Source organism: Diabrotica undecimpunctata, chromosome 2 (genome assembly GCF_040954645.1).
Source record: "Diabrotica undecimpunctata isolate CICGRU chromosome 2, icDiaUnde3, whole genome shotgun sequence".
NCBI lineage: Eukaryota > Metazoa > Arthropoda > Insecta > Coleoptera > Chrysomelidae > Diabrotica > Diabrotica undecimpunctata.
This window is the reverse complement of record NC_092804.1, coordinates 56,879,420-56,894,611: the sequence shown is the minus strand read 5'-3', so window position 1 is coordinate 56,894,611 and position 15,192 is coordinate 56,879,420. Positions and strand designations below refer to the sequence as shown.

The window sequence follows — 15,192 nt, the reverse complement described above, 5'->3', positions numbered from 1 at the left end:
CTCAAACGTCAATTCTAACCTAACTTTGGTTGTTACATGTTTGAATAATTTTTTCCAATTCACTTCCAATATATATTTTTTTGTTATTATAATTACAATAAAAAAAATGTTGGATTGTTATGAAGAAGTTGAAGAATTTATTTATTACATTGTAGAAGAAAATCGTCCGGAACGTATACAAAAGCGATATATTCGTGATAAAATTATATCTAAAATCCACTACTTGGCTGTGTGCTATCTGTCGTACAGATGTTTTAACTCTTTCATCGTATGTTGCAAGGATAAGAGGTCGACCGGGAATATTTTTAGGACATCTTACTGTTCCAGTCTGCTTATATTCCTTAATTGTTCTGTAAATAGTTGAATTCGCAACACCTAAATTATTTAAATTCGCACATTACTTTAGTAAGTCTTGATTTTAACAATAACTATTCTGCAAAAATAACCTGTTGCCTGTTTTATTTTTTTTACCATGGCAGTTATTTTCATTCCATGATTATCAATTTTTATTTGTGTGTACATGTTTATAATGCATTGTTTTTCATTTGATGATAAATGGCACAAATCTACTCGGCGTTTTTAGGTGGAGAAGGATAATTACCACTAGCATCCACTAGTACTTGGCATTAAATCCATATTGTTATCTTAATAACACTAATAGGTCGCTAAATAGTTCTGAAAGAACTTTTTTAAATGCAAACGAAAAATCTACAGAAATACAAAAAATCGTCGATATAAATTTTGAACTTTAAAATTTCATAAATGTCATTAGTGTCAAAATATCATAATTTAGTGGAGTAAACTTGCCTGCGGTTGGACCAATTACAAACAACCATCATGGCGCGGTAAATTTGAATTACTCCTCCTAGTTAAAAAAAAACAAACTATTGTGCAAAAAATATGAATTTAAGTTTCATGACGAAAAAACGAAAAATGTTCAAATCGATTTTTCTCGAAAACAATATATCCTACCGACATAAAATAAGAGTACCTTTTAATACTAGAATACCTGAAAATCTAATAATATAGTATCACAAATGCTTAAAAGTTAAAAACAAAAAAAGTTTTACGTTAAGATAACCGTTGACCTACCCAAAACGGACACCTATGACCGGTACTAGAAATTTCTCAATTAATGGAATCGATTTAACTCTGCAGGATAAGTAATCGTACCAGTTTTCGGTTTTCTGAATAAAAGCGTTCTGAAGGTATTAAAGAAAAACTAGTTACAAGCAGTCATCTTAAAAGAGCTCTAGCTCCCTTAGGAAGCATTTTCGGACTAGGTGAATTGGGTTAAATTGTCTTAAAATTATTTGAGGAATCTTTGGTCTTCGTTTGTCAGGAGAGTTTCTGGACACCCTGTATATATATATATAATATAATAAATAAAGGTGAAAATACAAAAATATTAAATATATTATTAAATGAGTAATTGGACTCGGTATATAAAAATTAGATTAAACAGCAGAAAATAAAAGCTTTGTATAAAACCATTATAAACCCTGTAATTTTTTTGTGCAGAAATATTTTTGCCACTCTGTAAATAGTCTGGTGTATTTCAAATCAGGAAGAGGAAGGTTATGATAAAATAATTGCACATTGGGATTTGCCACGCTTAGAAGCGACCTATGTGAAGTCCAAGGACATTTTACACTTTGCCCTATTTTTATGACGTCAAGGCGTGTTTAGATGCGATCAAATTATTATTGCAAAATTGCGTCTATGTAATTGAAAAGTTCTTATCTGCTACTTAAAAAATACCAACCAATAAAATTAACCGCCGAGAGTTTTAAGGGGAATTTATAGGTTATTAATTAAAGTTTATTAATACATCATAATCCCATACATAAGAATTTACCAGTTATCGCATTTGTAAATATTTTGGAACTATCGAAGGTTTTATTGAAACAATAAGGTAAATTGGAGCAAGTACACCTGAAAAAATGCTTAGTTCGGAAATAAAATGTTGTCAAACATAAAATTCATGGAATATGATACTGTCATTATTTTAATTTAATTCTTCTGAGCCTTATGATAAAGTATGCGTAACCACATATTTTTTAAACAGCTATCGAAAATTATCAACTTTTTTAGACGACTGAGTACGTACTTGTCCCATATACCTGGGATAAGCGCACTTTAGAGGTGTTTAAAACGCTACTGGCAATAGTTGTAAATAATATAGGGCAACTGCGTTTTACCCATCTATTTTCTTTGAAACTCTTTTTGTTCGATTTAATTTATCTTGGTTCACTTAAGAGTTACCAACTCAAACATAATTCAAAGAAAGACTTTTTCTACTTTGAACGTCTTTGTTGACAGGAAAATATATTTAACTATAAGATATACTCTATGGTTATTGACTTAAAAAGATTTGACTATTACAAAAGTAAAAAAACGGAATTTTTACAGTTTTGGGTTAAAACTTTGATTAGTAATAAGTACATTATACTTAATACCTAAACACTGAAAAACATTTGGTTCTTATTGTACAGAATAATTATTAAAAGCCACAGAAAAAGTTGTAATTATTGTACGACCCATCAGAAACGATGGGCAATGTGTAACAATATAACTACTACCTCCGAAAGTTGGACCTACCAATGTAAAACCATAAAAATCACAAGTTTCTTTGGGAGCCAATTGTTAGGCCCGTTTCGCTCAGTCTCTCATGTATGAGAAATTTAAACAATGGTCTTATCTTAGAAGTAAATCTGAAAAATGAGTTTGGCTGGGACAAATAAACCAAGATATTAACTAATCATATTTTTATTGTACATACATAAAATATAAAATTTTATTATCAAATTAAAAAAAGAGCAAAACTTCCCTACAGCTTTACAAAAATTGTAAAATGATTCTTATGGCTTCTGATGTTGTTTCAAGTAGATGGACAAGATTATTTGTTGGTTGCTTCAAATTCTGATTAGGTTTCGTCCAGCTCAGTCTCTCAGGTGTGATAAAGTCTTATCTTAAAAGTAATTCTGAAAAATAAGTTTGGCTGAGGCAAATAAACCAAGATATTAACTAATTATATTTACTGTGTATAAATAAAATATAAAATTGAAATTTTATATTAAATTAAAAAAAAAACAGCGAAAATGGAGAGGATAATAACTGCACATGGTTTGAAAAGAACAACATGTGTTGGAGGTTAGATATGTATAAAAAGCCAAATATGAAATTATAAAAATACAGATATAAAAAAAATTGATCAGCTAGAAATGCACTCACAGAAAAAAGATTTAACGATGAATGAAGTTTCAATCGAAGCATGCCTTTTTATAGAGGAATGACAACTTCAATTTCTTTATAATTGAAGTGACATGGCAGAATTCAAAGAGTAGCCAACTGGTAGATACAGTAGGTGATCAAATTATAATGATTAGTAACAAAATTTTAAGTTTTTCAAATTTTTCATAAGTTTTATAGTAAAATTGTATGCTGCTACAAAATTAAGCTTAACTTGCTTGACGTTGAAAGCTCTAGAGCTGTCTTTTGTGTTAAATTATATCACAATAACACAAGGAAAAATCGAGGGAAAGAGAGGCCTAGGAAGGAAAAGACTATCGTGGCTCAGAAACATCCGACAATGGACAGGGCTAAATTTTGAACAGCTAATAAGAACAGCTGAAGATAGAGAAGATTTTAAAATTGTAGTAGCCAACCTTCATTGAGGAGAGGGCACTTTAAGAAGAAGAATATCACAACATACACATTGTGGTGAATTTGCGCATGGATGTTAGAATTGAATTTTGTTTTTATTTTGGTTTTGAAATAATAAAATGTCGAAAAAAATGTTGTCGAAAGCCTGTTACTACACCCAGAGACGAGAGAAAATTAGGGATGTCTTCGTAACAGAAAGAAACCACGAAAATTCTCACGGGACTTATTCGTGAAGCTGGAACGCCAGTTTCTGATATGACAGTTTGCAGAAGGCTTCAAATCATGTCGTAAAAAATATCACAAGGATTACTTAGTGGAGCGAGTAAAGCATCCTCTCAAGATCATGGTATGGTCTGTGATCAGTAGCAGGATCACAGGGAGACTGTACATTGTGAAAGAAATTATCAACCAACATCAGTTTATTGAAGTTCTGGAAAAAAGCTTATGCCCCAAATTAAAGACTGGTTTGGCGAATCAAAAGATTTTACCTTTATGCATGATTCAGCTCCGTGTCATAAGCCAAAAACAGTAACATCGTACCTGGAAAAAAGAAAATAAAGTGCTGAAGTGGCCAGGTAATTCTTCAGACCTCAACACGATCGAAAATCTATGGGAGATGAGATGAGATTTCCACATGGCACAGAAGATAAAATAAAAAAAAAACTGCCTGAAAAACATTTGAAGCGTGCCAAGAAGGATCAAAGCGATCATCGAAACTAAAGGAGGTCACACGAAATAAAAAAAATGTTATTTAAGATCAAAGAAAAAAATATTTTAAAATTTTGTAAAAGAACGTGTTCCTGATTTATTTTTATATTATACCTATATAATTAGATACTTATATGTAGTTTTATTCTTTATTAAACACCAAAATACAAAGTTTTTTACAGTAATCATAATAATTTGATCACCCACTGTATACTTTGTCTACCTGAAGTGGGCATAGAAATTTTATGTTGTACGACATAGAACATAATGGAGTCTGAATAAAGGAATATTAAGTAAAACTTAAAATTGGAATGAAAAAGACAGCAAAGATTTGAAATGAAAAAGACAGCAGATTTGATTTCACGTACAAAGCGTCTATGTATCTGTTGATACGTATTTCGACTTAATAAGTCTCATCAGAATAGTTATTCATAGGCGTTCTCAACGTGAAAAATAAATCTTTTCTGTCTTTTAGGAAGCAACAATAAAATGGCTTCGTTATGGACGCAATAGCGACATCTGATAGTAAAATCGGTAAGATAGTTTCGAAACAAATTCAGATTTCTGCTTTAATCTGAACCTTCTAAAAATTGCAAGGTATAACAGACGTTGATAAAGATGTTAATAGAGACATGGGGAATCTAAAATTTGCATTCCACGACATGTCTATCAACTAAGCAGACAGCCAAGCAGCAAAATTGGAAATTAAATTATGACACAATATTTAGTAAATAGAGTTGATCAAAGACTTGAACGCCAATTATTTTTATAATAGAAATAGTAAAATAAAAGATAATGTTAACAGATGAATAAAATCAAAAGAGATTGAAAACAAACATGTAACGTTTATAACTTTACAAAGTAATTTCCCCGCGTCTTCGAATAGCTGGCTTTGGTAATAACAGGATAATATTATCTATTATACATGTTGTAACCTCATATACATATACTGAAGGATACTGGAATACAAATTTCTGTTTAAAAAGCCCAATTTTCTCAAAAACCTTACAAGAACTGTAGATTCTGCGACGTTTTTTTGTAAAATCTGTCTGACTTAATGCTTTATGTTCATTTTCTCTGGAAATTGTAACAAAATCCAGTCATTACAATCAGCATTATCAGCACTGAGATTTTCCTCAACTAGTTTATCATTTTCTTCCTCCATGTTTGATATTATGTCTTCCAAGTTTTCATCGTTTTCTTCATTATAGTCTGGTTCAATCAGTCCGCTGTTTCCATCTTTGGTTATATTTATATGCCTTACAACCATTTATAATCCAATTTTCGAGTAAAATATCTTCTGGATGTCAACCAACTACAAGGTGCTCCATTTTTTATGTTTACCTTCAACCCCCATTTAGTGTATTCTTCAATTAGCTTCCTGGTCATGAATGCTATGTCATCTTCATAATTCGCTATTACTTCCTGGTTATATGCAAACAGTAAGGTATTCACCTAAGTAAGGTATCATCACCATGATCATTGGCCGTTTTGAGTACACTGCTGAACATAGGGTTCGCGTAAAAAAATCATCGCATTCGATCTTGAGCACCTTGAATCCTATTGTGCTGAACGCCCTTGTTGTGGCATCGTGTCTAGGTCTCCATTCTAAAATTTTCTATGTTCTGGTTTCTTCTCTGACTTTAACAACATGTCCTGTCCAGTTCCATTTCAGCGTTGTAATTCTTTTAATTATGTCCATAACACTAGTTTTTCTCCTAACTATTTGATTTGAAATTCGGTTTCTGAGACATACATTCAACGTTGACCACTCCATTGTTCTCTGTGCCACTTGTATCTTATTGAATACTCTTCTGGTAACAGTCAATGTTTCTCCTCCATACGTTGGAACTGGGAGTATACATTGATCGAAGATCTTCCTTTTCACGCACAAGGGAACATCTGATATAAAGACTTCCGTCAGTTTCCCGCAAGCTGCACATATTAGTCATATTCTCCTATTTAAATATGTTGTTTGACTGTCTCTTAATAATCTAATCTCATTGATCAAATACTTATAGATATACACTTGTTTAATTTGCGTTCCATTAGTTGAAATGTTTTTGACCTGTATAATGTTGGTCATGTTTTGGACGTATTAATTTTAAGGCCAACTCATGTACAAGAGCTCTGAAAATCTTAAAAAAGTTGGCAGACATGACCTATCCGGTCTGCTATAAGGACTATGTCGTCTGCAAACCTCAAGTTGTTCAGAAATTCCCCATTTATGTTGACTCCAATATTTTCCCAATTAATATTTCTCATACCACTCTGTAATAAAGCAGTAAAAAGTATAGGATAGATGGTGTCTCCTTGCATGATATCCTTCTCCAAGTGTTTGCATCGCCATAGTACATTCTCACTGTAGCTGTTGCGCTATTATATATTCCGAAGAATAGTTGTGTAAATATGATCAATACTGCACTCTGTACGACTACCAATACACCTCTAAACATGGAGCTATGCTGGATTGAGTCAAATACTTTCTTAAAGTCTACAAATATTAATATCAATGGCTTGTTGTATTCTGTAACTTTCTCTAACAAAGAAATTATTACTGTTAGGCGATCATTCGTTCCAACGTCAATCCTAAATCCGGTTTGCTCTAATGGTTGGGGAAAATCTAGCTTAGGCCCCAGTGTTAGTAATTATTTTCATAAATAGCTTATATAAATGAGATACCAACCTGATAGGTCTTTAGTTTACAATTTCTGTTTTATCTCCTTTTTTTATGCAAAATTATTATAATGCAACTATTTCATTTTTCTAGTGTAATTCCTTCAAAGGCAGGCATTATAAATAATTATTTTCATAAATAGCTTATATAAATGAGATACCAACCTGATAGGTCTTTAGTTTACAATTTCTGTTTTATCTCCTTTTTTTATGCAAAATTATTATAATGCAACTATTTCATTTTTCTAGTGTAATTCCTTCAAAGGCAGGCATTATAAATAATTATTTTCATAAATAGCTTATATAAATGAGATACCAACCTGATAGGTCTTTAGTTTACAATTTCTGTTTTATCTCCTTTTTTTATGCAAAATTATTATAATGCAACTATTTCATTTTTCTAGTGTAATTCCTTCAAAGGCAGGCATTATAAATAATTATTTTCATAAATAGCTTATATAAATGAGATACCAACCTGATAGGTCTTTAGTTTACAATTTCTGTTTTATCTCCTTTTTTTATGCAAAATTATTATAATGCAACTATTTCATTTTTCTAGTGTAATTCCTTCAAAGGCAGGCATTATAAAGAGTTTTTAAAGCTTTTATGATGCATTCGCTCCTAGTTTTATCATTTCACTTACGATGCCATCTTCTCCAGGTGTTTTGTTGGTCTTTATGCCTTTTAACGATGATTAAATTTTCCCTTCGGTTATATCTAGAAGTTCCTCTGAAGTGATTTCTACCTCTGGAATGTGATCATCTCGACTATATAATGTTCTGTAGTACTCTTCTATGATTTCCAGGATCTCTTGTTGTTCATATATGGCATGTTTTGGTTTATTTTTTAACTTATAAATATTCCTCGTTTTTGTCTTCAACTTTTGGTTTAGAACTTTAAAGCGTTTGTTCTATGGTATAAGTATTAGTATTATTCTATGTTTCTTTAGTGTTAAAGTTCCTTATAATCCTAGTAATGTTCGTTATGTGCTTATTTTTAATTCCCCTTCTTTTTTATTAGATTTCTTGTGTCTTTTGTGAGTTTTTCATTTTTCCTTGTTTGCATTGCTTTGCGCTACTTCTGTGCCTTCTTTAGGGCGTCCCCCAACATTTCGTTAATCTGTTCAATATTGTTTTCATTCTGCCCGTCTTTCTGTAGGTTACTCTCTATTTCTCCCTTCTGCTTGTAATCGCAGTGTATTTGAGATATGACTAAGTAAGACATCCTTAATATGAAATTTAATGTTAACAAATATAATAATTAATGAAAACAGCTATCAGATAACTGATATTGTTTTAAAGTCGAAATAGAAACGTCAAAATGAATTTATTTTTAAGTCAAATTGTGGCTTACTCCTAGTAAAAATAGTAAATCAAATAACTGATGTTTTATTCGAAATAAAATGGTGTTTATATAATATTCCAAAATATAGTTCAATATATGTAATTAATTATATGCACATTAAACAAAATCAGGCTCAAAAGTACATAATATACAGTACGTTAAATTTTGGATTAGATTCACATTACATAAAGCGCTAAAATCAGTAACATTGCCTTGTACGAGGTAATTATAATTCCTGATCTCCTTCGACACCACGACAGAAAATCATTTAGTAGCACATAACAACGGATGAGATTTACATCTCCGTGATTCGAATTCGATGTTTGCTGGTTTTCCCGCGCCCAATACCTCGTAATAGAAGATTTGTGTCTCCCTACTAATGAAACAGAAGATTCATCAGTGAATAAAATGTTTTTAATAAAATTTGGTTCATCATTAGCCTGGAATCGTTTTCGGAGGAGAATATTGGTGAATACCAATGTGGCTTCAGACCAAAGAGGTCAACTATAGACCAAATACATATGTTAAGAGGTATACATGAAAAATGTGTTGAATATAATATACCTATTTACAACTTGTATATCGATTTCAAACAGGCATTTGATGGAGTAGATCGACAAAAGATGTTAAAGCACCTATCTATGTTAGGGATACCCAATAAGTTGGTTAAACTTATACGAATGACTCTGGAGGGTTCCAAAGCTATGATGAGAATAGATGGAGATATGACGCAGGCCTTTGATATTGAAAATGGAGTTAAACAAGGGGATGCCTTATCAACAACACTTTTTAATCTAACTTTAGAAGCTGATGTTAGAAAACTGGATATAAACGGCTGTTTTAATACAAGATCAATGCAAATATGCGCATATGCGGATGATGTTGCCATAATAAGCCGCAACAAAAGGGTATTAAGCGAAAAAGTTATAGAACTGAAACGAGAAGCTGCTACGTTTGGTCTATATATAAATGAAAGCAAAACAAAATATATGGAGTGCACAAAATCGAATGAACATGAGAATCTGAAGGTAGACAACCATACCTACAAATATGCCTCCACTTTTCCCTACCTAGGCTCAATAATAAATGACAACAACAACATCAGTCAAGAAATACAAGCACGAATTCTTAGCGATAATAAGTGCTTTTATGCATACAAAGACTTAATGAAAAGTAAGTTACTGAATCGTGAGTCTAAGCTGAGAATCTACAAAACAGTAATTAGACCAGTGGTCACATATGGATGTGAAACGTGGACCCTCTCAACCACTGATGAAAATCAACTAAGAATATTTGAGCGCAAAATACTAAGGAACATATTTGGACCAACCCAATGCAGCGATGGTTCGTGGAGAATTAAAATGAACCACGAGCTGGATGAACTAATGCAGAGCGCAGATATTGTCAGATTTGTAAAGTCACAAAGACTAAACTGGCTTGGTCACCTAGAAAGAATGCCAGATAATCGAGCTGTAAAAGTAGTCCAGAAATGGAAGCCCCAAGGAAACAAAACAAGAGGAAGGCCCCGTAAAAAATGGATAGACGACGTAGAGAGGGATCTTAAAACCATGAATATCAGGCAGTGGCGAAGGAAAGTATCCGACAGGGCAGAATGGAAGAACATTGTTAAGCAGGCCAAGACTCACAAAGGGTTGTAGCGCCATTAGAAGAAGAAGAAGAAGGTTCATCATTAGCCTTCGTTATTAGAGTTTTACAAAACTCCATTCTTCGAATGTAATCATCTAGATAAAGATGCTGCGTTTTCGAATATTTAAAATTCTTGTAACCGTGCTTTTTCCATAGTTCGTTACAGTAACATTGCAAACATATAACTCTCTAGCAACGCTTCTACTTAAACGTGTTGAAGCTACCGGGAAACGTATCCCGGTATTCTCTACCCTCAACTTTTTCTGGTGACAATTATTGAGCGTAACATTTTCTGCAATTTTTGACAATTCTCAAATTGAACAACTCTCAAAATTTTTAAAAATATTATGAATTGACGGTACGCAAGTAATTGGTCTCCTCTCAAAAAAACACAGAAAATAGATCTACACACTGTTGTCCAGAATTACCACCATAAAACCATTTTATTATTTGAACTTTTTCTGTGGGTGTATAAACAGACATGTTATTTACAAAAATAAATTAAAGATACGCTGTTAACGCTTTAAACAACCACTTTAAAATTGCAAATTACTGTATTATAATATTGTATAATATAATATTTAGCAAGTCGATTACACTGTGTAACATTTAAATTGGTAGTTTTGATTTTCTTCCACAGAAACATAATATTGGACAAAAGATTTTAGAGTCGTTAAATCTACAAAGAGATAACGTAAATAATAAATTTTAATAATATGTAAATATTTTATATTTACATATAATTTATATGTAAATATTGTTCATTCTTCATTTATTGTTATTTTTTAGATGACCACCAAGTGTATAAACAAACAAACCAAGCAAAAGAAATCGTTAGCGGAGAAAAGAGTTCTGTTCAATGTCTCAACAGTGGCGAAGAGGATCAAATGGTAAGAAATTTGTGTTATATGTAGGTACGTATGCAACTTGGATGGTATTAGCAGTATTTTAGCGTTCTTGTCATTAATTTTTTATTTGTTGTACATGTTCTTGTTCAGCACAAACAACTTATTCAAGTTATTTCTGCTAACAAAATCAAAATTTCGGAGATCAAAAAAAAATAAATGTTGATACCCCAATAGTGAAATATAACTATTAATATTAGAGATACTTCAATTAGGACTATTGAAAAATCCTCAAGAAATTTGAGAATAAGGTACCAAGAAAATAGATCTGACATATTTCTTCAAATATAACTTTTTAGTGTAGCCAAAAAACAAAAAAGTGGAAAAGTAGCCGTAGCAAAATCTGAAGCAGAAACGAGTAAAAATATATACGATAAACTTGATACCAGGAAGGATAAAAGAAAGACATATAAAATTGCCAAAAAATGGACCAAAGAAAGCAAAAGATTTTAATCAGTTTATAGATATACCCAAGATAAAAATAATATAATACTAGTGCACGAAAAGGAGGTCAAAAAGCGATAGGAAAATTACGTTGACAGTTTATTAAAGTAAGCATTTTTGCAGAAAGCCAGTTTAATTAAAGACGACAGTAACATTAATGGTCAATAGCATAACAAAAAAGGAAGCTGCTCAAGCACTATAACCACCAGCGAACCATCTACAATTGACCTTGACAACTTTATCTGTCCTTCATCTTCTTTCCATGTGTAAATAAAATCATTTTTATGATTCAGCTTTGATCGTGAAGTGTCACAAATAATGAACAGATTGCAGCAATAGATCTGAGATATCTAGTTCACAGCCTGATCGCTAACTTTTGGAAATAGCATATTTTTTGGCAATCAGCCGATGAAAGTAAACAATTGTCAGGTTTTTTCTTCTTGGCCTTTCTTTTATACATAACCTTTTCGGTCAAGAGGTCCTTACGAATTTCAGTGTTTCTCAACCTTGAAGCGTTCTCCCATTTCCAAACAAGCACTACAGTCATCAGTAGCTGGGGTCTAAAAACTAATATTAATAGTTTCAGTTTCTCGGTTATTAATGCATTATATAAAAGAGATAATTTGGCTATATTCAATTCCCTTGGAAGGTATAGCCGGCAATTTTCTCGTATAAGATTCCACTGGTTTCAGCCGCTTTATGAAAGTTTTAACAACCTATTGCTTATCAAAGTAAATGTAATATTTTCTGAAACCGACTTTAGTTTCAATCGACATATCAGCTACATGCTTTTAAAGCATTAAAAACTCCTGCCACTCTATGTTTTTTAATTTGCAAAACTGTTCAAAAAGACTTTTAGCAAACAAACGTAGTATAAATTCGATACTGTAAAGTCATTCCCTGGTCCGGCTTCTTCTGTTTTGGTGGGCGTCATTCTCTGTGGGGGAATAGCATACACATACTTCAACCGAAATGCCCCTTGATTCTATTTTTCTGGAAACAACTTGGACGTTCTGGTGCAGATTTGCTTGAGTACCTGAAACAAAAAAAAACAATGCACAATTTAGAAAGCTGTAGGTACGTGTGAACGATTGATACTACAAGTTACTTATATAGTAGACCATATGTCTCATGGTATTCTGTGCAATAAAGCTTATTGTTATAAAAGAAAGACACTACCTCAAACGTTTTTTGATATGTTTCTGTCAATTTTCTGGGTCTCTCGCTCTTTTACGGGCTCCTTCAGGTGTAACCTTATCCATTACTTTATACTTATAATACGAAATCAAAAGTAAAATAAAAAGTAAACATACTGCAAAAACTCTACAAGGTTAGGTTGGAACTGACGGTACGCAGAAGGGAGCAGAAAGCGTACATAAAAATCGCGTGATCGAGAGGCGAGCACCGATTCTTTGAGACGCGCTGCTGTGGCGATGAGTTGTCGTTGACTCTCGACTATGCAAAAAATCGTTTTTGGAAATAAGGTTGATGTTGTTTTCACCCATTTTACAACATTAAAAAAAATTACGAAAACCGTAAATTATCTATGTCTGTCTGTTCTTAAACACAACTCTTTTGTTATTAAATTAGAGAATATAACAAATGAGAGCTTATAACCCAACGATGGTATTAAAGGTGAGAAATTTGACAAATATATATGTTCGGTTTTTATATCACTTCCGTTTAAAAAGTAGTGACTGGAAGTTTGTCAAAAATGACTTAAATTTAGTGAAATGTTATATAAATCGAAACAAAGTTACACGAAGAGTTTAAATATCGACTTGGTCATGTTGGGTGAAAACCTAGGACTTACGAAGTCCAATATTTCTTGTTTAACTGAGATTTAAAGCGGCAACAGCCGATTTTGTCACGCAACTTTTTGATAAGTAAATTGGGCTGCTCATAAAGAATACGAATCCACCATAAAATAAAAACCGGTCGAGGCAGTCTTGCTTTGCAACTACTATATATGCTGCTCATATACTTATGTCCATGAAGATGATATGTTTCATCCACCATGAAGAAAAAGTAATGTTCGGCAAACAGGTTTTCTAATAGAGTTAGTAACCTCTGTATACAGGGTGTCCCAGACTAATTTACCCACGCTATATCTCTTAAACAAATAAAGATTTTGGAATGGGACAAAAAGTAATCTATTCTACTTGTAATACACTTTAATATGGCGTAGAAAAAAATCACCCCCTAAATATTCATCCCTTAGTGACAACCCCTAACTTTATTTTTTTTAATAGCACCCTGTATATTTTTTATAGTTTTAGATGTGGTCTTCTATTATCTATTCAACAGATTTATTAAAAATAAAATCGGTTTGTAAATAATCAAGAAATCAATTTATTTTTTATTTTTGTTAAGTGTCCCAGACTAAATTATCCAGGTTATATTTCTTAACAAAATAGAGATTTGTTAAAGGGACAAAAACTGGTCTAATGCGCTTTAATATGGCGAAGAAAACATCATTCCCTAAATATTCATCTCGTAGTTACAACCCCTAACTTAAATTTTTTAATGGCACCCTGTACATTTTTTATAGTTTTGGATGTGGTCTTCTATCGTCTATTCAATCGATTTTTTAAAAATAAAATGGGTTTGTAAGATATCAAGAAAATATCAGTTTGTTTTTTATTTTTGTTAAATTAATCAAGATAGCCTTAAAAAATAGAATAGAAAAGAAATATCATGCTTTATTATCACTGAAAATTTTACTATTTTTACTACGTAGTATAACTTCTTACGTGCGTACGAAATACACACTCTTTTTATTTAAACATTATTTTTAATTTTTCAAAATTTGGTCTTTGTAGGACCATACATTATCTTTCTATGTGCAAAAAGCAAGTATGCAAAAATTAACAAAAAAATTTCTTATAATAAAGTCACAATATTTGAAAAACTTTTGCGGTTATTTTACGTCTTGGATATTACCCTTAATTCAGTATTCAGTAATAATTATATTTGTTATAATTGTGTATCTATAACATTTCAATATGCCTTATTTATTTTCGCCTGACGAGTACGTTGATATCATTTTGATTTATGGAGAATGCCTAAAAAATAGGAGAATTTCCCGACAATTGTATCAAGAAAGGTTTCCAAATCGAAACATTCCAAGCGAAAAAATCTTTAAGAATTTGGAACGCTCACTTAGACAGGGACATTTTCCTAATAATAAAAGAGGTACAATTGAACGCACAGTAAGATGTAACCAAAACCTTATTAATGTACTAGCATATATTAATTTTAATCCCAACGTGCCTGTTAGAACCCCCGCCAGTGAATGTGGCATTCCAAAAAGTTCTGTGCATAGAATTCTCAAAGATTTTAAGTACCATCCTTTTAAAGTGCACCTAGTTCAAGGATTACAGCCTGGTGATGACCAAAGACGTCTTGAGTTTATTGCAAAAATGATGTTAAAAATCAGTGATGATCCACTTTTTTTATCAAAAATATTGTGGAGTGATGAGGCTAGATTTCACAATAATGGTGTTGTCAACCGTCGCAATTCCAATTATTGGTCTCTCGTGAACCCACATTGGATGATGGAAACAAGATTTCAGAATATTTGGGGTATAAATGTGTGGTGCGGTTTATTTAATGACCGTGTTATAGGTCCTTACTTTTTTAACGGCGCTCTAACAGGTGTTCGATATTTAGACTTTTTAGAAAACATTCTACCCGATTTGCTGGAAGATATTCCTCTTCATGAACGTCAAGAAATGTGGTGGCAACAAGACGGAGCTCCTCCACATAATGCAAGAATCGTTAGCGACCACCTACAAAACCG

At 32.2% G+C, this 15,192-nt stretch overlaps 1 protein-coding gene across 1 annotated transcript in view; it reads left to right on the top strand.

The window, feature by feature from the left end:
- Positions 1-15,192, top strand: part of LOC140434583 (polyamine-transporting ATPase 13A3-like) — a 152,569-nt gene that overhangs the window by 67,593 nt on the left and 69,784 nt on the right. The window contains exon 2 of the mRNA XM_072522952.1: positions 10,831-10,931. Within this exon, the coding sequence (XP_072379053.1) occupies positions 10,831-10,931 (101 nt within the window). The remainder of the gene's footprint in view (positions 1-10,830; positions 10,932-15,192) is intronic.